The following is a 27,223-nucleotide window of genomic DNA, read 5'->3' as shown; positions in this document are numbered from 1 at the left end:
AGATGCGCTCTGCAAATGTCTTGGCACTAGTGGGACTATAGCAAAGTCCAATAGCCACGTATAGGATGCCACTAGGTACACTGAGTGTTTGCTAGTAAAATTGCTTAGTTTAAAAAAGTTGTAGTGTGCAATGCAGGCAGACGTGCTCTGCAAATGTCTTTGCACTAGTGGGACTAATGCAAAGTCCAATAGCCACGTATAGGATGCCACTAGGTACACTGAGTGTTTGCTAGTAAAATTGCTTAGTTTAAAAAAGTTGTAGTGTGCAATGCAGGCAGACGTGCTCTGCAAATGTATTTGCACTAGTGGGACTATAGCAAAGTCCAATAGCCACGTATAGGATGCCACTAGGTACACTGAGTGTTTGCTAGTAAAATTGCTTAGTTTAAAAAAGTTGGAGTGTGCAATGCAGGCAGATGTGCTCTGCTAATGTCTTTGCACTAGTGGGACTATAGCAAAGTCCAATAGCCACGTTTAGGATGCCACTAGGTACACTGAGTGTTTGCTAGTATAATGGCTTACTTAGAATGAGTTGGAGTGTGCAGAGGACAAGAGGGTACAGTGGCAGGATTGTGGTGCTCTGGGTAGAGGAATGGAAGCCTGCCTTTCTATTCCCTCCTAATGGTGAAATGCAGGGAGGAAATCCCTGACCTGGGCTACACAGACGCTGTTGCTGTTTGCAGGACCTGTCACTTATGGCTCTCTGACCCTGCCGCTTTGAGCCCTTAAAAGGACTGCTAGAATGTGCTCTCCCTAAGCTGTCTAACGCTGTGTATGCAGCGCATACAGCTGTATCGGCTATAGGACTCAGGAGGACGGAGCTGCGACACTGATGTCTGACACCAAAGACGCAGAAGGCAGATAATGGCGTTCGTGAAGAAAATGTCCGGTTTTATAATGCAGGGACATGTGACATGCAGATCCTATCACACATGCTGTTGCTTCTCTGGCTCAAAGTCCACTTAGGTGTGTGTGTGTCTGTGATTGGCTGACATGCTGGCCCGCCCCACAAGACGCGCGCGCTTAGGGAAGGAAGACAAGAAAAAAAAAAAAAAAAATGGCGATCGCCATTATAGAAACAGCAGTGATCTGAAGGCGCTGTTCACGCACACTATACACTGAAATGTGATAATAGTTTGATTCACAGAGTGACTTACACTATTACAGCAGAAACCAAGCTAGGATTTAGCTGTTTTTTGGCTGCTAGAACCGTTCTCGAACGTTTCTAGAACTATCGAGCTTTTGCAAAAAGCTCGAGTTCTAGTTCGATCTAGAACATGCCCCAAAATCACTCGAGCCGCGAACTGGAGAACCACGAACCACGAACCGCGCTCAACTCCACTGTACACACTCACTTGTTTCCCCTTCCAAACCAACTGACGACCTACCAAGCAAACTGCCTGTTGCGGTTACAGTGGTGGAAGTTGTGTGTGGAAAACCAGGTGTGACAGCTGTCCCCACAGTCCTAGAAGATGAAGAGCGCGCGGATGCACTGGAAGGGGCAGGCCGTGAATGGTTCGCTCCGCTAGGCCGCATTGCAGCATGGTGAGCTTCCCACCGGGACCTATGATATTTATTCATGTGACGATTCATGGAAGAAGTTGTCAAACTCCTGAGGTTTTGACCTCTACTAACAGAATCACGACAAATTTTATACATCACATAATTTGGGCGATCTTTTTCTATGTCAAAAAAGGACCAGGCTAGGCAAGGCTTAGAGGGCATGCGACCTTCTGAGCCCCCCCCGACTAGTGCTCAGAGGCAGAGTGGTGGCTGATGATGCAGTTGTAGACGTGCTACCAGTGCTCCGACTCTGTCCAGGAAGGCGCAAGATAACTTCGTCGTCGGTTGCATCCTCCTGCACCGCCTCTGTTGACCTCCTCGAGTGCCTGACTAGGGGTTGACAGTAGGTGGGATCTAGAACTTCATCATCAATTGTTGTGTTTGCACTCCCCTCCCCCTCGGACCGAGCCTCTTCTTGCCCTGACCGAATATTTAAGTTGTCATCCCAATCTGGTATCTGGGTCTCATCGTCATCAGTATGTTCCTCATTGTCTATAACCACAGGTGTTACAGTTTGTGACAAAGGGTCAACATTACGCTCAGAAACTTGGTCCTCACGGCCTGAATCAGAGTCACAAAGGTTCTGGGCATCACTGCAGACCATTTCCTGGTCTGTACTCACTGTAGCTTGGGAGCAGACCTCTGATTCCCAGGCTATAGTGTGACTGAACAGCTCTGCAGACTCAGCCATCTCAGTTCCACCATACTGTGCAGGGCTGATGGAGACTTCAGAGCTGGGAGAAAGCAAGTTTGATTGGGATGACAACTCAGAGGACTGGTGTTTTTTGGATGCGGTACTTGAAGTGGCTGAGAGGGCACTTGTAGGACCACTTGAGATCCATTCAAGCATTTTCCTTTTTTGGCCATCATCTAGCTTTGTTCCTGTTGTTTGTGTCCGTAAAAAAGGGAGCACATCGGATTGTCCACGGTAAGTAGTAGACATCTTACTTTTGCTTGTAGATGGTCTATCTTCAGCAGATGATAATGGAGCTTTGCCACCTTCCACACGGACAAACCCTTTTTTTCCTCTTCCACCACGCCTCTTCCCCTTTCCACCAGCATCTGTCATTTTGCCACTCATGTTGATTGCGACAAGATTGTGCACTGAAAATGTGGTAGTAAAAATTGAGAGGTGGTGTAGATTGCAGCGGTGGTCTAGCTTTATTAACAGCAGAATAATAAAGAATAAATATCCCTGACAATGCAACTACGGCCCTTAAACTGGCAGCATAAATTGCTAGTATAATGGCTTAGTAACAATGAGTTGGAGTGTGCAATGCAGGCAGACGTGCTGCAAATATCTTTGCACTAGTGGGACTATACAGAAGTCCAATAGCCACGTTTAGGATGACACTAAGTTCACTCAGTGTTTGCTAGTATAATGGCTTAGTTATAATGAGTTTGAGTGTGCAATGCAGGCAGACGTGCTGCAAATATCTTTGCACTAGTGGGACTATACAGAAGTCCAATAGCCACGTTTAGGATGACACTAGGTTCACTCAGTGTTTGCTAGTATAATGGCTTAGTTATAAAGAGTTGGAGTGTGCAATGCAGGCAGATGTGCTGCAAATATCTGTGCACTACTGGGACTATACAGAAGTCCAATAGCCACGTTTAGGATGACACTACGTTCACTCAGTGTTTGCTAGTATAATGGCTTAGTTATAATGAGTTTGAGTGTGCAATGCAGGCAGACGTGCTGCAAATATCTGTGCACTACTGGGACTATACAGAAGTCCAATAGCCACGTTTAGGATGACACTAGGTACACTCAGTGTTTGCTAGTATAATGGCTTAGTTATCATGAGTTTGAGTGTGCAATGCAGGCAGAGGTGCTGCAAATATCTTTGCACTAGTGGGACTATACAGAAGTCCAATAGCCACGTTTAGGATGACACTAAGTTCACTCAGTGTTTGCTAGTATAATGGCTTAGTTATAATGAGTTTGAGTGTGCAATGCAGGCAGACGTGCTGCAAATATCTGTGCACTACTGGGACTATACAGAAGTCCAGCAGCCACGTTTAGGATGCCACTAGGTACACTCAGTGTTTGCTAGTATAATGGCTTAGTTATAATGAGTTGGAGTGTGCAGAGGTCAGGAGGGTACAGTGCCAGGGTTGTGGGGCTCTGGGTAGAGGAATGGAAGCCTGCCTTTCTATTCCCTCCTAATGGGGAAATGCAGCGAGGAAATCCCTGACCTTAGCTACACAGACGCTGTCATCTTGTGTAGCTGTTAAACTCTTTTTTCAGGACCTGTCACCTATGGCTCTGACCCTGCCCGAATGAGCCCTTAAAAGGACTGATAGAAAGTGCGATCCCTAAGCTGTCCAGCGCTGTGTATGGAGCGCATACAGCAGTATCGGCGATAGGACTCAGGACGGAGCTGCGCCAGTGATGTCTGACACCAAGGACGCAGAAGAGATAATGGCGTCCGGACGGGCAGATACTCGTTTTTATAATGCAGGGACATGTGACATGGACATCCTATCACACATGCCGTTGCTTCTCTGGCTAAAAGTCCACTTAGCTGTGTGTGTGTCTGGGATTGGCTGACATGCTGGCCCTCCCCACTAGACGCGCGCGCTTAGGGAAGGAAGACAAGGAAAAAAAAAAATGACGATCGCCATTATCCATACAGCAGTGATCTGAATGCGCTGTTCCCGCACACTAGGTACTAGAGAGGAAAAGAAGCAGGCATTGGCACTCAGCTCAATATATAATGCATGACAATCAATATATAAATAACCAGAAATCTTTTATTGAAAACATACCCCAATAAAAACATTTAAAAGGCAAAAAACACCAGACAAGATAAACAATGATAAGCTGTGGTGCTATACAATGATGCAAAATATTAACCAGCAAAGGACAAAATAGCCATAGGACATATCAATGAGTCCATTCAAGAGATGCAAAAACATACATATATAATGGCACAGCTGGATAATTGCACACATGAAATAACCCACCATAACAGAAGTACATCACTGTTAAGAGCCTAAGTAAGTAAAGTAGCAATCAGAAGTCTGGTGGACCCCCCATACCCAACGCGTGTCGCTCATCAAGTGAGCTTCATCAGGTGAGAATTCTCTCCTGATGAAGCTCAAAACACCTCATTCTCTCCTGATGAAGCTCACTTGATGAGCGACAGTGATGTACAGTGATGTACTTCTGTTATGGTGGGTTATTTCATGTGTGCAATTATCCAGCTGTGCCATTATATATGTATGTTTTTGCATCTCTTGAATGGACTCATTGATATGTCCTATGGCTATTTTGTCCTTTGCTGGTTAATATTTTGCATCATTGTATAGCACCACAGCTTATCATTGTTTATCTTGTCTGGTGTTTTTTGCCTTTTAAATGTTTTTATTGGGGTATGTTTTCAATAAAAGATTTCTGGTTATTTATATATTGATTGTCATGTATTATATATTGAGCTGAGTGCCAATGCCTGCTTCTTTTCCTCTCTAGTACCAATTGTTTACAGCAGACTGTGCACCCTCATTTTCTTATATTGGTTGGCTGTGCATTCCCTTTTTCTTGCTTCATTGTTCCCGCACACTATACACTGAAATGTCATAATAGTGTGAGTGACAGAGTGACTTACACTATTACAGCGGAAAGCCAGCTAGGAATTAACTGGTTTTTTTGCTGCTAGAACCGTTCTCGAACGTATCTAAAACTATCGAGCTTTTGCAAAAAAGCTCGAGTTCTAGTTCGATCTAGAACAGCCCCCAAAATCATTCGAGCTGCGAACTGGAGAACCACGAACCACGAACCGCGCTCAACTCTAACAATGACCTTATCTTCATGCCACATATTTCTATTTAAAATGAAACAATTGAGATGCAATTTAAGTGTAGACTTGTAGGTTTAATTAAAGGGATTGTAAAAAAGTATCCTAAGAAATGTTTAGGAATTGCAACCAGTTTCCAACATTGTCTCGGCATTTCAGGGGCTCAAAAGTAATTAGACAAATTTACTTTACCAAAAAGAAAATGTTCATTTTTAATAGTTTGTAGAAAATTACTTGCAAGCAATGACTGGCTTAAGTGGAAGCAATGTACGTCTCCAAACGCTGGCTTTCCTCCTTTGTGACACTTTGCCAGGCCCTCAAGTTTTGTCCCCTACATGGTATGGATGAAGTTGCTCCAGGCAGAGGAATGCAAACTAGAACTTTTTGGGCAAAATACTTTCTGTAGCTGAGAACCTGGTCAGAGATGATGGGAAGATGGATGGAGCTAAATACAAGGTGATCCTGGAGGAAAACATGTTAGAGGTTGCAAAAGACTTGGCACTGAGGTGTAGGTTCAACATCAAGCAGGATAATGACCCGAAACATACTGCCAGAATAACCATGGAATGGTTTAGATCAAAGCATATTCATGTGTGTGAAAGGTCCAGTCAAAGTCCAGACCTAACACCCATTAGGAAACTGTGGCAAGACTTCGAAATTGTCGTTCACACATGCTCTCTGTCTAATCTCAAGATCCAACCCAGCTTGAGTGCAGTTCTTATAGGTGGCTTTACACACTGCAACATCGCAAACGACATTGCTGTAACGTCACCGGTTTTGTGACGTAATAGCGACCTCCCCAGCGACATTGCAGTGTGTGAAACACATCAGCGACCTGGCCCCTGCTGTGAAGTTGCTGATCGCTACAAATCGTTCAGGACCATTCTTTGGTCCTTTGTTTCCCGCTGTGCAGCATGATCGCTAGAAAGTCTCAGTGTGTAAAGGGGACTTAAATGTGCAGGCAGCAGGAGCCGGCTTCTGCGGACACTGGTAACCACGGTAAACATCGGGAAACCAAGAAGCCCTGTCCTTGGTTACCCGATATTTACCTTCGTTACCAGCCTCCGCCGCTCTCACTGTCAGTGCCGGCTCCTGCTCCTTGCACGTGTAGCAGAGTACACATCGGGTAATTAACCCCATGTGTGCTGTAACTAGGAGAGCAGGGAGCCAGCGCAAAGCAGTGTGTGCTGCTCCCTGCTCTCTGCACGTGTAGCTGCGTGCGCTGGTAACCAAGGTAAATATCGGGTTGGTTACCCGATATTTACCTTAGTTACCAAGCGCAGCATCGCTTCAGTGCGTCGCTGCTGGCTGGGGGATGGTCACTGGTTGCTGGTGACAGCACACCAGCAACCCATGCAGCGATGCTCCAGCGATCCCTGCCAGGTCAGGTTGCTGGTGGGATCGCTGGAGCGTCTGACTGTGTGACCTCTCACCAGCAACCTCCTAGCAACTTACCAGCGATCCCTATCAGATTGTATCGTTGTTGGGATCGCTGGTAAGTTGTTTAGTGTGACGGTACCTTTAGAGTAGTGATGAGTGAACCCCTGGATATTCTGGTTTACCGAATCAGCACAGACTAAAAAAAATCAGGTTCGGCAGCCGAACATGACCATGGACGATGAACCCCATACAAGTCAATGGGAACAAGACATTCTGGGCTGTAAAATGAACATAATAGGTGTTAGGGGACTATAAATGGAAGTTAAATGGTAGTAAGAGCAGGATAGTTATACATAAACTTCTTTCACTGTCAACCATTTCTGCAAGTGACTGTGATTGCATACAGCCTGCTATACACGCGCCCCAACCTGTGTCCGCATCTGTGATTGGTTGCAATTGGTTTGCTGTATGGTAGTGTAACAAGTATTAAAGAAATAATTAAAAAAAAACTGCCATATTTTGATATCCAGCATGGGTAAAATAACAGCTACAGCCTGTAGCCCCCACCTGTGAACTTTACTATGTTTGGATATGAAAATAGAGGGGGAAAAAAGGTGTAGGTTCTCCACCATTTTTGATAATCAACCATGGAAAAGCAGGTCCCACAGTCTGATAGTCCGGCAGTCAGGTCACCTAAGGTCACACTGTAGGAACCTGAATGTGATCTCCAGTGAACTGAGTGATGTCACCTGCTCACAGTCAGGTCCCTCTCGGCTGTCAGTGATTCCTGGAGCCTGCAGAGAGCAGACATAATTTCCCTCTCTGCAGCCTCTGGATGTTGCAGAGCTGAAGATCGTCTTGCGATTTTATATTGATTGCATCAGATTTGCAAAGGTTTTTTGTGGGGTTAATAAAAGGGTGAAAAAGGGTGTGTGCATATTATTTCAAATAAAGAATTTTTTCAGTGTTTGCGTTTTATCTCTTTTCACTTACAGGATTAGTAATCGGAATATTTTATAGACATCTCCCATTGCTAATCCAGGGCTTGATGGCAGCTTTCATTTTTTGACAAATCACAGCCTACATTAACCCCTTTTATTACTCCGATTGCCATCGCACCAAGGCATTAGGGTTTGAGCTGGGTAGAGCACCAGAATTAGCACATCTACTGTGATATGCCTATTCTGAGCACTTGCAGGCTGGTATTTTTAGGCTGGGGGTGGGGCAATATCCATGGCTCCTCACATCCTGATAATACCAGTCCCCATCTGTTTTCTATGCGATGGCCGGTTATCAAAAATGGGGGGACCCTAAACTTTTTATAATTATTTATTTAAATAATTTAAAAAAAAAACCCAAAAAAAACTCCATAGGATCCCCTCTATTTTGATTTCCAGCCATGGTAAAGCTCACAGGTGGGTTTTTCAGCCTTAGCTCTTGTTTTACTTGCACTGGCTATCAAAATATGATGGGAGCCCAAATCATTTTTTAATTTTTTTTATTTACGTGTTTTTATACTACCATACATAAAACTGACTGCAACCAATCACAGATGAGGACACAGGGTGGGGGTGCATATAGCAGTCTGCAACCAATCACAGGCACTGGCACGGAGGGAGGGAGGCGGAAGCAGCGACTATTGATGAACCTTAATTAGCGGCCCAGAAAAAGTCTGACTGTAGTGTGATCGTCCTCAGGACCACCACTAAGAATTTCAGGGCCTCATACTGGCAAAATTTTGTAGCCCCCTTGAGACTCCACCCAGACTCCACTCCAGCTCCACCTCCACCCCTCAAACCTTATACATTTTCACCACCATTCTTGGAAAAACATATGTATGTGTTTATACACACACACACACACACACACACACACACACAGTAATAGCCAAAAGTGTTAGCACCCTTGAAGTTGTTTCAGTAAATGAAGCATTTCCCTTAGAAAATTAATAATACCCCCCCTACACCTCCCCTCTCCATAATATACCCTCTACACTGCCCCTCCTCATAATATCTCTCCCAGACTGCCGCTAAGTATAATATCCCCCCACACACACTGCCCCTCAGTGTACCTCCACACAATACCCTTGTGTATAATATCCCCACACACACTGCCCCATGTATAATATCTCTACACATATACTGCTCCTCTCTATAATACTCCCCACTCACTACCACTCTGTATAATATCACAGCACGCACACACTGACCCTCTGTGTAATATCCCTCAAGTACGCTGCTCCTTGTACACTATCCAACACACAAGCTGCCCCTCATATATATATACTGTATATATATATATATATATATACCCCTTCCTGGTATGTATGTCCCCATCCTGGTTTATTTTCCCCTTCCTAGCATAAATATCCTCTTCCTGGTATATATGTCCCCATCCAGGGACCCTCCTTTTATATATGTCCCCATCCCGGTTTTTCTCCCTATCTTGGTATATATGTTCCATCCTGGGAACTTCCTGGTATGTATATCCCACTCCTGGACACATTCTGGTATACGCGTATATGTCCCCATCCTGGTTTCTGTCCCTTTCCTGTTATTTATGTTCTCCTCCTGGTATATATGTCACCATCCTGTTTTTTGTCACCTTCCTGGTATATATCTCCTCCTTCTTGTATATATGTGCCCTTCATGGGCCTCTCCTCATATATTTTTCTACTGCAAATAGAAAAAAAAACAAATGTTACTCACCCTGAGCAGAAATGCATCTCAGCTGGATGTGTGCCCTCCACACATCCAGCTAAAGCAAGGAAGGGACTGCAGTCAGCAGGTGCCCCCACTGCCCGGGGCTGCAGTCAGCAGGCGCCCCCACCACCCGGGGCCGCAGTCAGCAGGTGCCCCCACCACTCGGGGCTGCTGCCAGCAGGCGCCCTCACCACCCGGGGCTGCAGTCAGCAGACATCCCCACCACCCGGGGCTGCAGTCAGTGGGCCCCTCCACCACCCTGTGCTGCAGTCAGCAGGCCCCCACCACCCTGTGCTGCAGTCAGCAGGCCTCCACCACCGTGTGCTGCAGTCAGAAAGCCTCCACCACCCTGTGCTGCAGTCATCTGGCCCCTCCACCCAGGGCTTCGTCAGTTGGCCCCTTAACCACCCAAGGCTGCAGTCAGCAGGTGCCCCCACCACCCGGGGATGCAGTCAGCGGGCCCCTCCACCACCCTGTGCTGCAGTCAGCAGGCCCCCACCACCCTGTGCTACAGTCAGAAGGTCCCCACCACCCTATGCTGCAGTCAGCAGGACCCCACCACCCTGTGCTGCTGTCAGCAGACCCCCAACACCCTGTGCTGCAGTCCGTGGGCACCTCCACCCCCAGCGATCTTCAGCTCATAGAGCGCCTACCTCTCCCTGCGGGATGCCAAGCGCTCGCCAGCTCTGCATTGCCCGCAGCACTGTAATGAGGCGCAGAGTGAGGACATTCATCATGCTGGGCCACGGGATGACACACAGCCTCCCTGCTCTGCTCCTCTCACAGTGTCTCACCACATGGTTAATTTGCATGCGATGCCCTAGAAGGGCTTCCCATGCACCTTAGTCACATGCACTAGTGGCTGATGTGACAAGGCTGGGCCCCTCTGCTGCGGCTGTGACTGGGGCTTGGTGAAGAGGGGGGCCAAGACTTTTGTAAAGTTAAGTAATTACCCCAGGCTTGGCCGGGCCCCCCCCTCTTCACCAGGCCAGGTACACCAGTCACAGTAGTAATACCCTGACAGCGGCCCTGATCGTCCTGGAAACATGGTATTATAACTGTTTTGCTCTTACTACAATTTAACTTAATTTAATTTCATTTTTTTTACAGTAATTTCCTGGCCAATGACAACCATGCTTGGTATTGCTGCGACGGCCCCGGAAGCCTAAAAACTTGCTAATTGGCTGCTCTGCAACCCTTCAACAAGCTTTATTCGGGTGACAAACCCGATCAGGAACTGGATGTACTACAGTCAAAATTCTGTGTTTCGGGTTCAGCACCAGAAACAAGGTGTCCGGTATGGACCCCAAACTTTACAGTTTGAGATCACTCATCCCTACTTATGAGCACCATTTGAAAATAGTTTGCAACTACTTTGCATGTTCATGCAGTGCTGCTAGACTTCAGTACAAGCTGTTAACTTAGGTAATGAACCATAAGCAATATAATAAAAAAGATCACTCTGTTCCTGACAACAGAATGTATTTTTAATAACAAATAATTTCAAAAGTTGCTTGTTTTTAAAAGACCTTTCAATCTCACCCATAGAAGGACATGGGAATAACCCTGTTTTCCTATTCACTAGAGATTTACTAATCAATTTGATGTAAATTGAAATCAAGTCAAATTTTCTGACACGTGTAGGTCCTGGTGAATTCAAACTATTTGGGATTCAATTTGCCCCTAAAAAAGTCTTCTGACCTCATATACATTGTATAGGAGAACACAGAAATAGGGTTTTATCTGTGAGGTACGGTGAACCCGGGATTTAGGTTTTGCTTACCTGGGGGGGTTGTGTTAGACACAACCACTTGGATAAATCTTGGAACGACAGATGTTACAGCCCCAGTATCAAGGATACTTTGTGATAGCCAGTAGACATGGAAAGGGTTGACAGCGGCACTGCTGTGCAATAAAGTTGAATGCTGGATCTTCAGTATGTGACTTTATTCTACGCATTTCAGAGTAATTTCTTTTTTCTTTGGTGTTTCTTTTTCTATGTATTAATTCATTTCTAGATTCTTTATCCACTATGTCAATAACTATATTTAATAGATGTTTTTATAGCCTCTCTGAGATAATCTGCAACATACTAACCTCATCATAACCTATATGAAAACCTTAGCCGGTAACGTAGCAGACATTTTAGGGTGATTTAGAATAAAGTATGTAAATCCTCACAGCTCAGAAAAGGAGATAGGAAGATAAAAGCCCAAAGCATTGGACTAATACTCCATACAGTTATGTATTGTACAACTACAGTAGTGTACATTAGTATATGTTAGTATAAAAGTCTGTGAATAGTGATGAGTGAACATGGATGATACTCCTTGGTACTCAATTGAAAATTGGGGTGCTCAGGTATGCTTTTTACTCGATTGAGTATTGCAGGTGTTTGAGCACCATGCTCGAGTTCCCGTACCACACGTTTTGCGGCTGTTAAGCCTGCTTTACACCTTACGATCCAGCATACGATATCGTATGCGATCGTAACTGCTCCCATCGTACGTGCGGCACGTTCAATTTGTTGAATGTGCCGCACAAACGATTAACCCCTGTCACACGTACTTACCCGTCCATACGACCTCGCTGTGGGCGGCGAATGTCCACTTCCTGGAGTGGGAGGGACGTTCGGCGTCACGGCGATGTCACGCGGCAGCCAGCCAATAGAAGAGGAGGGGTGGATCTGAGTGGGACGTAAACATCCCGCCCACCTCCTTCCTTCCGCATTGCTGGCCGGGAGCCGCAGGACGCAGGTAAAATCTGTTCATTGTTCCCATGGTGTCACACATTGCAATGTGTGCTACCCCGGGTACGATGAACAATCTGACATTCAATTCTAGAGAAATGAACGATGTGCATGCGATGAACGTTTTACCATTCAATCGCAATTGCACGTACCTGTCACACACTGCAATGTACCTTACGATCCCGGATGTGCGTCACTTACGACGTGACCCTGCCGACACATTGTAAGATACATTGCAGCGTGTAAAGCGGGCTTTAGACAACCAGTATACTTATGGCGATTTCCTTCATACATGATAATGCTGTAGCCACATTGTCTACTGGCATTACTGTGATTAGCCAGCTGCATTGCATTATCAAGTCATATATGAGACCCGGAGGCAGGATGCTCAGCACACTCTCGTCTGGAAGCAGTTCAGGAAGCGTTGAACTTGGAGGGAGAGCTTAGATTAGAACAGGTATAAGGGAGTGTTTAATTGCTCTTGCAGTACATTGTATATTGTACACTTGCACCCTTTAATGCCTTTCATGTGGCACTAAAGGGTGTTTTTAGTATTTTTTAACCTCATAAATAAATAATTTTTAAAAAATGAAGTGGGGTCTCCCCCTTTTTTGATAACAAGCCAAACAAAAAGAGACAGCTTTGGATAATAATTTTTGGGTTGTTGGTAGTTGTGTAATGTCAGCTGTCATCAAGGCCAGGGGATTAGGAATGGAGAGGCGTTTATCAGACAACCCCATTACTAACCCAGTAATAAAAAAAAACACATACACAAAGGAAAAAAAATGTTTATTTGTATAAAGACTCCTCCACGAATAGTTTATTTGAATAAAGACTCCCCACACTTTATTGCTCGTTCACCAAAAATGGTGCCAGTAAGTAGTGATGACAACTCTCATCAGGGACCTAAGCTCAACTCTGCACTCAGCAAAATCTGGCTGCTCTAGAATTGGCACATCTAATGTTATGAGCCAATTCTGGGGCAGCTACAGGCTGTTATTTATAGGTTGGGAAGAGCCAAATGACCATGGACCTTTCCAGCCTGATAATACCAGTTTGCACCTGTCTGCGTTACTTTGGTTGGTTCTCAAAAATTAAGGTGTTGTTTGCTTTTCAATTGTTTATTTAATTCCCAGCAGCAACCTGGGAGTCAGAGATGCATTAATGTGTCTTGCCCATGCTGTTTCCATTCCATTCCATTTGAGAGTTGTTTCCTTTCACTTCAGTGATTTTTCTGGCTCCCTAGCCCTTCTATTAGGGTCTTCCATTAAAATACTTGCATTTCCCATTGACTTCCATTACACTCAGTACTGGAGTTGAACCTGTCCGAGCGTCTGACCTGCTTAATTCGAGTTCCGAGCACTCAATAATTTCAGTGCTCGCTCATGCCTATCTGTGAATAACACAGAGATTCAATTAATAAGGGGAGAGAGAGGTCGGAATGGTGCCAACAACAGTGCCTGACTTGGTTTATTTGATCAGTGATATATTGTAGCTGGCATCTGTCTTGCTGCATTTGAATTTAAAAAAAATCCACATTTTTTTTCATTCTTAATGCACTAGAAATCAACAACAAGGCACCACAATATTTTTTCCAAAAATTAAAGGATCTGAAATCAGTGTTAAGGTATCGTCACACTAAACAACTTACCAGCGATCCCAACCAACGATACAACTTGATAGGGATCGCTGGTGAGTTGCTAGGAGGTCGCTGGTGAGATGTCACACAGTCAAACCTTAACAACGACGCACCAATGATCCGGAGATCCATAAACAACTTGTACAACAACATCGTTGGTCACTGAGACCTGTCACATTGAACGATTAACAATATATAAGCGTGCATCTACGTTGCCTTTTCTGCGCCCCCTCTGCTCCTATTGGTAATCGTAAGTGCATTGTAACTGGCGTGGAAGTCAGAAGCCTGGATAGCTTATAAGATCCGCAAACCAGCACGCAAGCCTGGAGGTCTCTACTAGAGTTGAGCGCGGTTCGTGGTTCGTGGTTCTCCAGTTCGCGGCTCGAGTGATTTTTGGGCTGTTCGAGATCGAACTAGAACTCGAGCTTTTTGCTAAAAGCTCGATAGTTCTAGATACGTTCGAGAACGGTTCTAGCAGCAAAAAGCAGGGCTTTTTACAGCTACAGTGAGCAGGAGCCATCGCTGGCAGCCTGCCACAAGCTGGTAACCAAGATAAACATCGGGTATCCAAGCAAAGCGCTTTGGTTAGTAACCCGATGTTTATCTTAGTTACGTGCAGGAAGCCCACACTTTCCCGCTCAGCTCGCTCCACCCCCTCCTGCCCGCGGCATGTACACATACATACACATACACAAACACACACACACACACACATCCACCCCCCCCCCCGCCCGCCCGCCCGCCCGCCCGCCCGCTCGCTCGCTCGCTCGCTCGCTCGCTCGGCTTACCTGCGGTGATGAAGTCCCGCCATCCCGACCTCAGCGCTGTCACTGTCCTCCATGGCCGCCGCTTGTCACATCACCTCTCGCTTCCGACCCGAGACTGACACTGGCGGTGACGTCACGGACCTCTCGCGATACTTGATGTGAAGGCGCCGGTCATTGACCTCAGTGACAGGGGCTGTCAGTGTGCTGGAGATCAGCGCAGGTAATGTACCTCACTGACAGCAGCACTTCTCATGCCCTGCAGTGACCTGGGCTGACCCATTGATGTTAGCTCAGGTCACTGCACTGCTCTCCCAGCCAATGGGGAACATCCTGCTCTTCATTGACTGGGACAGTGTGCATCGTCATGGCAACCCCTTGGATTACATCAGACCTGGATTTGTTTTTCAATCTAATAAATTGGTTAAAGAGGGAATGTTTTGGGGAGTGTTTTTTCAAATAAAAATGTGTTTGTCGTGTATTTTTTTTTATTACTGACTGGGTTGGTGATGTCGGGTATCTGATAGACGCCTGACCTCACCAACCCCAGGGCTTGATGCCAGGTGACATTACACATCTGGTATTAACCCCAAATATTACCCCGTTTGCCACCGCACCAGGGCGCGGGATGAGCTGGGGCGAAGCACCAGGATTGGCGCATCTAATGGATGCGCCACTTCTGGGGCGGCTGCGGCCTGCTATTTTTAGGCTGGGGAGATTCCAATAACCATGGACCTCCCTAGTCTGAGAATATCAGGCCCCAGCTGTCTGCTTTACCTTGGCTGGTGATCCAATTTTGGGGGACCCCTACGTGGTTTTTTTTTTTAATTATTTATTTAATTTAAAATAACAGCGTGGGGTGCCCTCAGTTTTGGATTACCAGCCAAGGTGAGGTTGCCAGCTGTGGTCTGCAGGCTGCAGCCGTCTGCTTTACCCTAGCTGGCTACAAAACTAGGGGGAACCCTATGTCATTTTTTTTTTCATTTTTTTGGCTAAATACAAAGCTAAGCACCCCTTAGTGCCACATGAAAGGTACCAAAGGGTGTTCCACTTTTTCTCCATTTTTTTCTCCACTTTCTCTCCACTTTTTCTCCACTTTTTCTCCATTTTTTTCTCCACTTATTCTCCACTTTTTCTCCTCTTATTCTCCACTTTTTCTCCACTTTTTCTCCACTTTTTCTCCTCTTATTCTCCACTTTTTCTCCACTTTTTCTCCACTTTTTCTCCATTTTTTTCTCCACTTTCTCCACTTTTTCTCCACTTTTTTCTCCACTTTTTCTCCTCTTATGCTCCACTTTTTCTCCTCTTAATCTCCACTTTTTCTCCACTTTTTCTCCACTTTTTCTCCACTTTTTTCTCCACTTTTTCTCCTCTTATGCTCCACTTTTTCTCCACTTTTTCTCCACTTTTTCTCCACTTTTTCTCCACTTTTTCTCCACTTTTTCTCCACTTTTTCTCCTCTTAATCTCCACTTTTTCTCCTCTTATGCTCCACTTTTTCTCCACTTTTTCTCCACTTTTTCTCCACGTTTTCTCCACTTTTTTCTCCACTTTTTCTCCTCTTATGCTCCACTTTTTCTCCACTTTTTCTCCACTTTTTCTCCACTTTTTCTCCACGTTTTCTCCACGTTTTCTCCACTTTTTTCTCCACTTTTTCTCCTCTTATGCTCCACTTTTTCTCCACTTTTTCTCCACTTTTTCTCCACTTTTTCTCCACGTTTTCTCCACGTTTTCTCCACTTTTTTCTCCACTTTTTCTCCTCTTATGCTCCACTTTTTCTCCACTTTTTCTCCACTTTTTCTCCTCTTAATCTCCACTTTTTCTCCACTTTTTCTCCACTTTTTCTCCACTTTTTTCTCCACTTTTTCTCCACTTTTTCTCCTCTTATGCTCCACTTTTTCTCCACTTTTTCTCCACTTTTTCTCCACTTTTTCTCCACTTTTTCTCCACTTTTTCTCCACTTTTTCTCCTCTTAATCTCCACTTTTTCTCCTCTTATGCTCCACTTTTTCTCCACGTTTTCTCCACTTTTTTCTCCACTTTTTCTCCTCTTATGCTCCACTTTTTCTCCACTTTTTCTCCACTTTTTCTCCACTTTTTCTCCACTTTTTCCTCCACGTTTTCTCCACGTTTTCTCCACTTTTTTCTCCACTTTTTCTCCTCTTATGCTCCACTTTTTCTCCACTTTTTCTCCACTTTTTCTCCTCTTAATCTCCACTTTTTCTCCACTTTTTCTCCATTTTTTCTCCACTTTTACTCCACTTTTTCTCCACTTTTTTCTCCACTTTTTCTCCTCTTATGCTCCACTTTTTCTCCACTTTTTCTCCACTTTTTTCTCCACTTTTTCTCCTCTTATGCTCCACTTTTTCTCCACTTTTTCTCCACTTTTTCTCCACTTTTTCTCCTCTTATGCTCCACTTTTTCTCCACTTTTTCTCCACTTTTTCTCCTCTTAATCTCCACTTTTTCTCCACTTTTTCTCCACTTTTTCTCCACTTTTTCTCCACGTTTTCTCCACGTTTTCTCCACTTTTTTCTCCACTTTTTCTCCTCTTATGCTCCACTTTTTCTCCACTTTTTCTCCACTTTTTCTCCACGTTTTCTCCACGTTTTCTCCACTTTTTTCTCCACTTTTTCTCCTCTTATGCTCCACTTTTTCTCCACTTTTTCTCCACTTTTTCTCCTCTTAATCTCCACTTTTTCTCCACTTTTTCTCCACTTTTTCTCCACTTTTTCTCCACTTTTTTCTCCACTTTTTCTCCACTTTTTCTCCTCTTATGCTCCACTTTTTCTCCACTTTTTCTCCACTTTTTCTCCACTTTTTCTCCACTTTTTCTCCACTTTTTCTCCACTTTTTCTCCTCTTAATCTCCACTTTTTCTCCTCTTATGCTCCACTTTTTCTCCACGTTTTCTCCACTTTTTTCTCCACTTTTTCTCCTCTTATGCTCCACTTTTTCTCCACTTTTTCTCCACTTTTTCTCCACTTTTTCTCCACTTTTTCCTCCACGTTTTCTCCACGTTTTCTCCACTTTTTTCTCCACTTTTTCTCCTCTTATGCTCCACTTTTTCTCCACTTTTTCTCCACTTTTTCTCCTCTTAATCTCCACTTTTTCTCCACTTTTTCTCCATTTTTTCTCCACTTTTACTCCACTTTTTCTCCACTTTTTTCTCCACTTTTTCTCCTCTTATGCTCCACTTTTTCTCCACTTTTTCTCCACTTTTTTCTCCACTTTTTCTCCTCTTATGCTCCACTTTTTCTCCACTTTTTCTCCACTTTTTCTCCACTTTTTCTCCTCTTATGCTCCACTTTTTCTCCACTTTTTCTCCACTTTTTCTCCTCTTAATCTCCACTTTTTCTCCACTTTTTCTCCACTTTTTCTCCACTTTTTCTCCACGTTTTCTCCACGTTTTCTCCACTTTTTTCTCCACTTTTTCTCCTCTTATGCTCCACTTTTTCTCCACTTTTTCTCCACTTTTTCTCCACTTTTTCTCCACGTTTTCTCCACGTTTTCTCCACTTTTTTCTCCACTTTTTCTCCTCTTATGCTCCACTTTTTCTCCACTTTTTCTCCACTTTTTCTCCTCTTAATCTCCACTTTTTCTCCACTTTTTCTCCACTTTTTCTCCACTTTTTCTCCACTTTTTTCTCCACTTTTTCTCCACTTTTTCTCCTCTTATGCTCCACTTTTTCTCCACTTTTTCTCCACTTTTTCTCCACTTTTTCTCCACTTTTTCTCCACTTTTTCTCCACTTTTTCTCCTCTTAATCTCCACTTTTTCTCCTCTTATGCTCCACTTTTTCTCCACGTTTTCTCCACTTTTTTCTCCACTTTTTCTCCTCTTATGCTCCACTTTTTCTCCACTTTTTCTCCACTTTTTCTCCACTTTTTCTCCACTTTTTCCTCCACGTTTTCTCCACGTTTTCTCCACTTTTTTCTCCACTTTTTCTCCTCTTATGCTCCACTTTTTCTCCACTTTTTCTCCACTTTTTCTCCTCTTAATCTCCACTTTTTCTCCACTTTTTCTCCATTTTTTCTCCACTTTTACTCCACTTTTTCTCCACTTTTTTCTCCACTTTTTCTCCTCTTATGCTCCACTTTTTCTCCACTTTTTCTCCACTTTTTTCTCCACTTTTTCTCCTCTTATGCTCCACTTTTTCTCCACTTTTTCTCCACTTTTTCTCCACTTTTTCTCCTCTTATGCTCCACTTTTTCTCCACTTTTTCTCCACTTTTTCTCCTCTTAATCTCCACTTTTTCTCCACTTTTTCTCCACTTTTTCTCCACTTTTTCTCCACTTTTTCTCCACTTTTTTCTCCTCTTATGTTCCACTTATTCTCCACTTTTTCTCCACTTTTTCTCTACTTTTTCTATGGTCGGTCTACCCATTAGCTCTGCCATGCATAGTGTAGCTCTACACCTACTGCACATGTTACTTTATGATTGACATCTCTTTCGTACCAGAGCTGTCTAAGTCTACTCTGACCCCATATTTGTCATTACTATATTGTCCTTGTACTGTATTATGACATTTGTATCATGTGTTTCATTTCTTGCTGTGTTGCAATTTTTTTGCTGCATCCCAATTGTACCTCTACATTGTTCGAGTTTATGTTATTGTTCTCTCACTCTTATGTGATACTGATTATTGTCATTTTTCATGATTACAAGCAGATAAGTCCAATCTGACGAAGGCTCAGGCCGAAACGTCATTTGTAACTTGTTTTGGACAAAAACATATATGCTTATGAAAAAAAAATTTTCTTAATACGGACCAATAAAGAGTGATTTTGCATTACTATCCGTTGTGACTTACTGACTTAGTCTGGGAGATATAGAGTGCCGAGGTTACTCACTAATTTTATCTATTATTACCTCTGAGCACCTATATACCAGTGAGCAGAGCTTCCTCTACAGTAGTTCTCCTGATTAGGCATGCCCTTACCTCATGAGCAGGGCATTGCAGCTTTGGTAGCAACCATTACGACATGGACTCTGCTGCTGTGGACCCGGGGAGAGTGAGTGCAGATTCATTGCACCCACACTCCTCACATGAAGGGTCCGCACTCCTAGAAAATGGGGGATACGTTCCCTGAGTGTCTCCCCCCCCATATTCTAGACGGTCCAGAGTCGTCGTGGGACCCCTTTATTTTTTTTCTTACAATAAATTGGTGAAAGAGGAAATGTTTTGGGGACTGTTTTTTCAAATAAATTTCTTTTGTCGATTTTTTGTTTTTGTTAGTACTGACAGTTTATGATGTTGGGTATCTAATAGACGCCATGACATCACAAACTGCTGGGCTTGATCTCAGGTGACTTTACAGCTAGTATCAACCCGATTTATTACCCCGTTTGCCACTGCACCAGGGCACGGGATGAGCTGGGGTGAAGCGCCAGGATTGGCGCATCTAGTGGATGCGCCACGTCTGGGGTGCCTGCGGCCTGCTATTTTTAGGCTGTGAAGGCCCAATAACTATGGACCTTCCCACCCTGAGAATACCAGACCACAGCTGTCCGCTTTACCTTGGCTGGTGATCCAATTTGGGGGGTCCCCTACTTTTATTGTGTAATTATTAATATTTATAAAATAATTATAAAAAAGAGCCTGAGGGGACCTCCACATTGGATCCCCAACCACGGTAAAGCTGCCAGCTGTGGTTTTCAGGCTACAGCCGTCTGCTTTACCCTAGCTGGCTATCAAAAATGGGGGGACCCAACGTAATTTTTTTTTTTTAACTATTTTTTAAATAGAAAAAATTAATGGGCTTCCCTGTATTTTGATTGCCAACCAAGGTAACGGCAGGCAGATGGGGGTGGCAACCCATAGCTGTCTGCTTTATCTGCGCTGAGAATCAAAAATACCGCGGAGCGCTACGTCATTTTTTTAAAGATTTATTTTTACAGCACTGTGATGTCCAGCAATCAAAATACAGGGAAGCCCATTTTATTTTTAGTTATTTAAATAAATAATTAAAAAAAATATATGTTAGCTCCCACTGCATTTTTTGTATTGCTAGCTAAGGGTAATCCAAGCAGCTACTGGCTGCTAACCCCCACTGCTTGGTGTTACCTTCACTGGCAATGGAAAATCCAGGGAAGCATTTTTTTTTTTTTTTGCCAAAAAGCTACAAAAAAAGGACGTGAGCTTCGCCATATTTTTGTATGCTAGCCAGGTATAGCAGGCAGGTGCTGGAAGAGTTGGATACAGCGCCAGAAGATGGCGCTTCTATGAAAATGCCATTTTCTGAGGCGGCTGCAGACTGCAAATCGCAGCAGTGGGGCCCAGAAAGCTCAGGCCAACCTGTGCTGCGGATTCCAATCCCCAGCTGCCTAGTTGTACCTGGCTGGACACAAAAATGGGGCAAAGCCTACGTCATTTGTTTTCTAATTATTTCATGAAATTCATGAAATAATAAAAAAAGGGCTTCCCTTTATTTTTGGTTCCCAGCCGGGTACAAATAGGCAACTGGGGGTTGGGGGCAGCCGTACCTGCCTGCTGTACCTGGCTAGCATACAAAAATATGGCGAAGCCACATAATTTTTTCAGGGGGCAAAAAACTTCTGCATACAGTCCTGGATGGAGTATGCTGAGCCTTGTAGTTCTGCAGCTGCTGTCTGTCTGTATGGAGAAGAGCAGACAGCAGCTGCAGAACTACAAGGCTCAGCATACTCCATCCAGGACTGCATGCAGAAGTTTTTTGCCCACCAAAAAAATGACGTGGGCTTCGCCATATTTTTGTATGCTAGCCAGGTACAGCTGGCAGCCACGGGCTGCCTCCAACCCCCAGTTGCCTATTTGTACCCGGCTGGGAACCAAAAATATAGGGAAGCCCGTTTTTTTTAATTATTTCACTTATTTCATGAAATAATTAAAAAACAAATGACGTGGGCTTCGCCCTATTTTTGTGTCCAGCCGGGTACAACTAGGCAGCTGGGGATTGGAATCCGCAGCACAGGTTAGCCCGAGGTTTGTGGGCGCCTCTGCTGCGGATTTCAGTCCGCAGCCGTCCCAGAAAATGGCGCTCTCATAGAAGCGCCATCATCTGGCGCTGTATCCAACTCTTCCAACAGCCCTGGAGCCGGGTGGCTTGTTGGGTAATCATGAGTTAATACTGGCTTTGTTTTACCAGCCAGTATTAAGCCAGAGATTCTTAATGTCAGGCACGTTTGACCCGGCCATTAAGAATCTCCAATAAAGGGTTAAAAAAAGACACCACACAGAGAAAAAATACTTTAATAGAAATAAATACACAGACACATTAGAGACTCCATCTTTATTACCCCTGTCAGCCCTCCACGATCCTGCTCTTCTGTCTTCTTTCTTTCTAGTGTAGTAGTAGTGACGATTGTAGTGAGGGGCATCACTTGGGGCTGGGGAACCTCCATCCTAACTACAATGCTCACTACAATCGGGAAGCAGCGTGCAGCCTTCACTCCGTGAGTGATCACTGCTGGCTGCTAGCGGTAACAGCGGTAACGCTGACAGACGCGTTACTATAGCAACGGTGCTCCCGGAGCCGCGGTTAGCGGTGACGTCACCGCTAACTGCGTTGCTATGGCAACGGTGATCTCCGTTAATGACCGGCTGTGTCAGCCGGTCCCTAACGGAACGGGGAGTCGACCGTGTGCTAGAGCATGTCGCCGGTACACGGCGATACACATATGTGCACCGTGTACCGGAGAGATGCACTCGCAGGTCCTACATGACGTGTCATAGTCATGTGACCAGTCTGTAGCCAATGAGATAATAGCCACGTGACTGGTCACATGGCTATTTTGACGTCACGATAGGTCCTGCTTCTCTGCTGGCAGTGCAGGTCACCGGGAGGATTCAGCGATCATCGGATGGAATAGCGGCAGGAGACAGAGTGCAGAAGGGATCGCGAGGACCGGTAAGTGTTATGGCAATGTTTATTAACTGTTTGTGTACATTTATAATGCATTTTTATGTGTTTGTGATTGCCTCCCATTATAGCCTATTGGTTCTAGTTCGGTTCGTCGAACGTTCGACGAGCCGAACTCGAGCCAGACCCCCCGTTCGGCGAACCGCCTCGAGCCGAACCGGGACCGGTTCGCTCATCTCTAGTCTCTACTATGATCCAAAAAGCTGTATGTGTTTGTGAACAAAGGACCGAAGTGAGACCTTTTGCTTAGTTGTGACCACCAATCGCAGTTGAAGAGGGCGTTGTAAAGGAAAGGCTAAACCACGCCTGCGTCACTGAATTCTGAGTCGCCAACTAGTTGCTGGTTGTTGATAAGGTGTCAGACATGTTGCCCAGCGGGACACCAACAACCAAAAAATGGTGCAAGCCATTCAGCAACAACCAGCAACTTCACAGCAGGGGCCAGGTTGTTGCTGGATGTCACACACAGCAACATCACTAGCAACATTGCTGTTATGTCACAAAAAGTGTGACTCATCAGCGATGTTGCTAGAGACAATGTGCTTACTGGCCACAAAAGGCTGTACTGTTTATTGGGCAATCCTTTTTGGGAAAAGTTGTTTGTTTTTTTAAATACAAAAGAAAATTCTGTAAAATTAAAACATTTAACTCACACTGTCTATCACATAAAATCTGTGTATGTCACAAACAATTTTATTTTTAAGCATCTGTTTTACAAGTAAATAATTTATATATCACACTAATACAGCAACCACTAGCAAGTGATGGTTTTTTGCACATGGAGCTACCTAGCATTTCCTATCATAGATCGCCCTCGTACCTATGTTAGCCTATGGGGTAATTCACATATCTGTTTTTTACCTCACACTGAGTGGTCTGCACAAAAGCACAGAGACTTGAGTGACATTGATAGAAGTGTTGGATCAAACTCGCCATGTCTGTGGGTCCATGAACAAGTCATACAGAACTCATGCCATATGTGTGCTGTCTTTTTTCATGGACTGTTTAGTAGGTGAACTTTGAGAAAGCTCCATTGGTTAATTTATCCTCTACTTTAGAAGTACCAATACTTTAATCCAATGGTATGTCCACTCCTAAGCTTTACAATTGTGTTATTTTACAATTCTTCCACATTCGTTTTGCAATTAGTTGAAAAAAGAAAGGATTATCCTCACTTAATTAATTGTTACGGGAGCTAATGAAATGCTAAACAGTCGACATTGACAGTTTGTTCACTTTAATGATCAGAAGTAAGCCGGTGAGAAATAAATGCTAAGATAAAAAGAGAGATATTCCAACATTATAATTTTCTGTTCTCTGCCAGGTCATAAAAGTATTAATGTCTTGGCTTAATAGTAATAAAATGCCAATGATATTTTGTCCTTGCCGGACACTCTGGACACTGCACACATCTCTATTAATGACATGCGAGTTACAGCCATCATAACACCTCTCTTCAAGCAAAGGGGAATTTCATGTGACACAGAAAATCTGTTTGCTATCAATTCTGCAAACACGGCATCTGCCAGATTGCCAAGATCCATCTCAGGGATGAAAATCAATTAATATTCTAATTTATCTGTCATTATTGGTCACAGTGCATTATTCATCCCAATTTAGAGTCCTACATGATCATTCTTGAAAGACATATGTGGGAATATTTTCTCACTCATATTCCATCAGTTCAAAGAGTGATTTACATAAAGATGATATACAGCTTTTAGCCCCCTCTGCCTCACAAACTGTGAAAATATATCTTATGTGAAAAACATCAATATACATAGCCTAATAGGAGATTTAGTAATTAGTTATCATAAATGTAAGTAATGTATTTACTACCCTTTGGGTCACTTTCAATCACTGTCATATTTATTTAGTCCAAAAAGGGGGTTGATCTCCTACCCTGAAATGAGACAGAACTAGAATTAAAGAGGTTGTCCACTACTTTTAAATTGATGGACTATCCTTAGGATTGGTCATAAATGTCTGATCGGCTCGGGTCCGACACTCGACACTCTCGTCGATCAGCTGTAATCAGTGGCAGCAGAAATGCTCAGATCAGGAGCTGATCCATCTTCTCTTAGCGGTACTGCCCATCCTCCTCTTATAGATTTGAATGGAAGGTGTATGTACAGTACTCAGCCCTTGCTGCTTTCAGTTGACAGGGCCACCGACGTCAAGAACAGCTGATCGGCGGGAGTTCCTGGTGTTAGATACCATCAGACATTGATGACCTATTCTAAGGCTAGGCCATCAATGTTAAAGTAGGGGACAAGCCTTTAGCATTGAACTTGTCTCTTAAGTTAAATGTACATATATATATATATACCAATATATATATACACACATATATATATATATATAAAACAGATTATATTTAACCAAATTATCACTATCCTTACAATGTTTCGTATAGCTTCTTATTATTTCTCCAGGTCCATAAACTAAAACCTGTGGCCCCAATGCAAGATTTGTAATAGGGCCAACCTGATCTTTTCCACTTATAAAGCTTTAATAGTGTATTCAAAAATATCAGAGAAGGCTTTAGGTGTCTTCAGGCATAAGGGCAAGCTATATTACTTCTATACCTCCTGTTCTGCTGCTATTTGAGTACTCTAGGGTTGCTTGATTGTTATTGATTTGGGAGCATTGTAACCTGTCATAAAGGCAGGCAATGTGTCTTCTATGATGACTATGGAAAATCAAGACTGACTAATGTTCTTATGGCATAAGGAAATATAGAATTCACTATAGTGAAAAAATCACTAAGATGCAAAATCACAGTAATTAACTCTTGTTATAAGGGTTGTTTGTGCATATATTGATAATCTATCCTCAAGAGAGGTAATCAATATCAGATCAGTTGGGGTCCAACATCCAGTAGCCCCACCGATCATTTGTTATCTGCTACAGCAGTGGTCAGATGTAGATATTGAACAGACCTTAACAGTGGTACTACAGATTATCCACTATTTAAGAGAATAAGATCCAATCTGGAGCATCCGATGTCAGGAAGTATATATTGCAGGAGGCTGGGCTTATCAGCATAGCTTTATGTGTACATCCGACTGCAGCCTGAGCTGAAAATGGCTGATTTGTGGGAGTGCCACATGTCAGACCCCGATAATCAGGTATCGATGACCTAACCCAAGTATATATTGCCAATATTACATGCCTAGAAAACCCCTTTCAATTCATGAAAATTATGTTGCACAGTATACACAGCATAGATAGTTGTGCATTGCACCCCTCAAAACATAATATAGTTACTTGAGGCCTTCAATATTATAAAAAATACTAAAACTTTGGATTTTAGATTATTACCAGAAGACAGGATTTACATCAAAATGAAAAATGCAGATCATTCAGAATCCATTAAATGCATTATTCTCAAATGACATTAGTGAAACCAGAAAGTTGAACAAAAAATATAACTATACTGAAAGCTCATTCTGAATATATTATTATAATAAAAAGTAAATTGCTGCTCTAATGGTATGGTATAATGTTATTATTACTAATACAAAGTGCATGCTTCCCAATTGCTTTACTTACATGGAATTTTATTCAGCTCATTCATGAACTTCTCTTTGAGCTTTGAAAAGTGATTATCCTTCCCTTCACCTGGGGCCATGGCTTCTGTGACATTCTCCCGTGATACAGATGAGGCGACTGTTGTTTGGGGTGCTGTCATCGGCTGGGACTTCATTTTGGCCCCAAGGAACTGTTGAAGATCAAAGATAAAGAGAAAAATATTATTTCAAAAGATGAAGCCCATCTCCGAGCTCCTGAAATAATCAAAAGCTGCATCTGCAGTGCACCTGCTCACGAAACCAATATTACACCACTTATGTATTCATTTCTGTGCGCTTCATATAATATTAAACAAGTACAAAGAAAACATTTTCCTATTTCACATTGTAGTCTCATAATCGTTATCATAAGTTATGGTAAGTATATAAATGATAATAGACGGTTAATTATAATTGTAAAATATGAAAAGAATTTCTGTTAAGATACAACGTACAATGCCGTTAGTACATTTACAGGTAAACGAGTGCAGCTTCAGTTTTCAGTTGGATTTTTAAGTATTAGAGAATATTTTATAATGTGAATTACTATATTAAGCAGAGTTTTAATATGTCGAGTATTGTTTGGAGGTGAATCCTGTAAATCTGAGTGACACTATCAATGATCTACTTCCATAATTTTCTTTGCACATCTGCTTTTAGGTAGAGCAACTTAATGGTTTTCTAGAACACGGATATTTTTGTAATTCACTTTATGTAAATTCATGAAATTGATGGCCATCTGGATAGCATGTTGTTCACCATAGACGGCCAGCAGAATGTAAAAAAGTTGAAAAAAACACTTATATTTTTCTCATCGTTCATCTCTCCAGCAGCTCTTGTTGATTGCTGTCTCCTGTATGTCCTCGGGGTTACTAGTTAACATGTTAAATCCCTAGGCTTCTTAATGCTACGCCGGAAACTCCAGCATCGACCAGAGATGTCACTGTGCATGGACATTATATGGTCCCAATGTACAGCTTAGCGTAAAGAGGTCCGGGTTTTAGTGCCTGGAACCTGTAAGAAGAGGCTTCTAGGATCAGATATTGGACATCAACCAGCTGGGTGGCCTGAGAGGGGAATGGGGAGGTGTTATTTTTTTTTTTTCCTTTCTACACCTTACGTTTATTATCATCATAGACACATAATATGGGACATTC

At 43.4% G+C, this 27,223-nt stretch overlaps 1 protein-coding gene across 4 annotated transcripts in view; it reads right to left on the bottom strand.

Annotated features, from left to right (window-relative positions):
• The window catches only part of SYT1 (synaptotagmin 1), a 926,220-nt gene that overhangs the window by 307,669 nt on the left and 591,328 nt on the right, over nucleotides 1-27,223 (bottom strand). For all 4 annotated transcript variants that reach the window (XM_075344934.1, XM_075344933.1, XM_075344935.1 and 1 more), the window contains one exon: nucleotides 26,050-26,218. In XM_075344934.1, coding sequence (XP_075201049.1) covers nucleotides 26,050-26,203 — 154 coding nt within the window. In that variant the 5' untranslated portion in view covers nucleotides 26,204-26,218. The remainder of the gene's footprint in view (nucleotides 1-26,049; nucleotides 26,219-27,223) is intronic.

The sequence above is a fragment of the Anomaloglossus baeobatrachus genome, chromosome 4 (genome assembly GCF_048569485.1).
Source record: "Anomaloglossus baeobatrachus isolate aAnoBae1 chromosome 4, aAnoBae1.hap1, whole genome shotgun sequence".
NCBI classification, from domain to species: domain Eukaryota; kingdom Metazoa; phylum Chordata; class Amphibia; order Anura; family Aromobatidae; genus Anomaloglossus; species Anomaloglossus baeobatrachus.
This window is presented reverse-complemented; position numbering and strand designations above follow the sequence as displayed.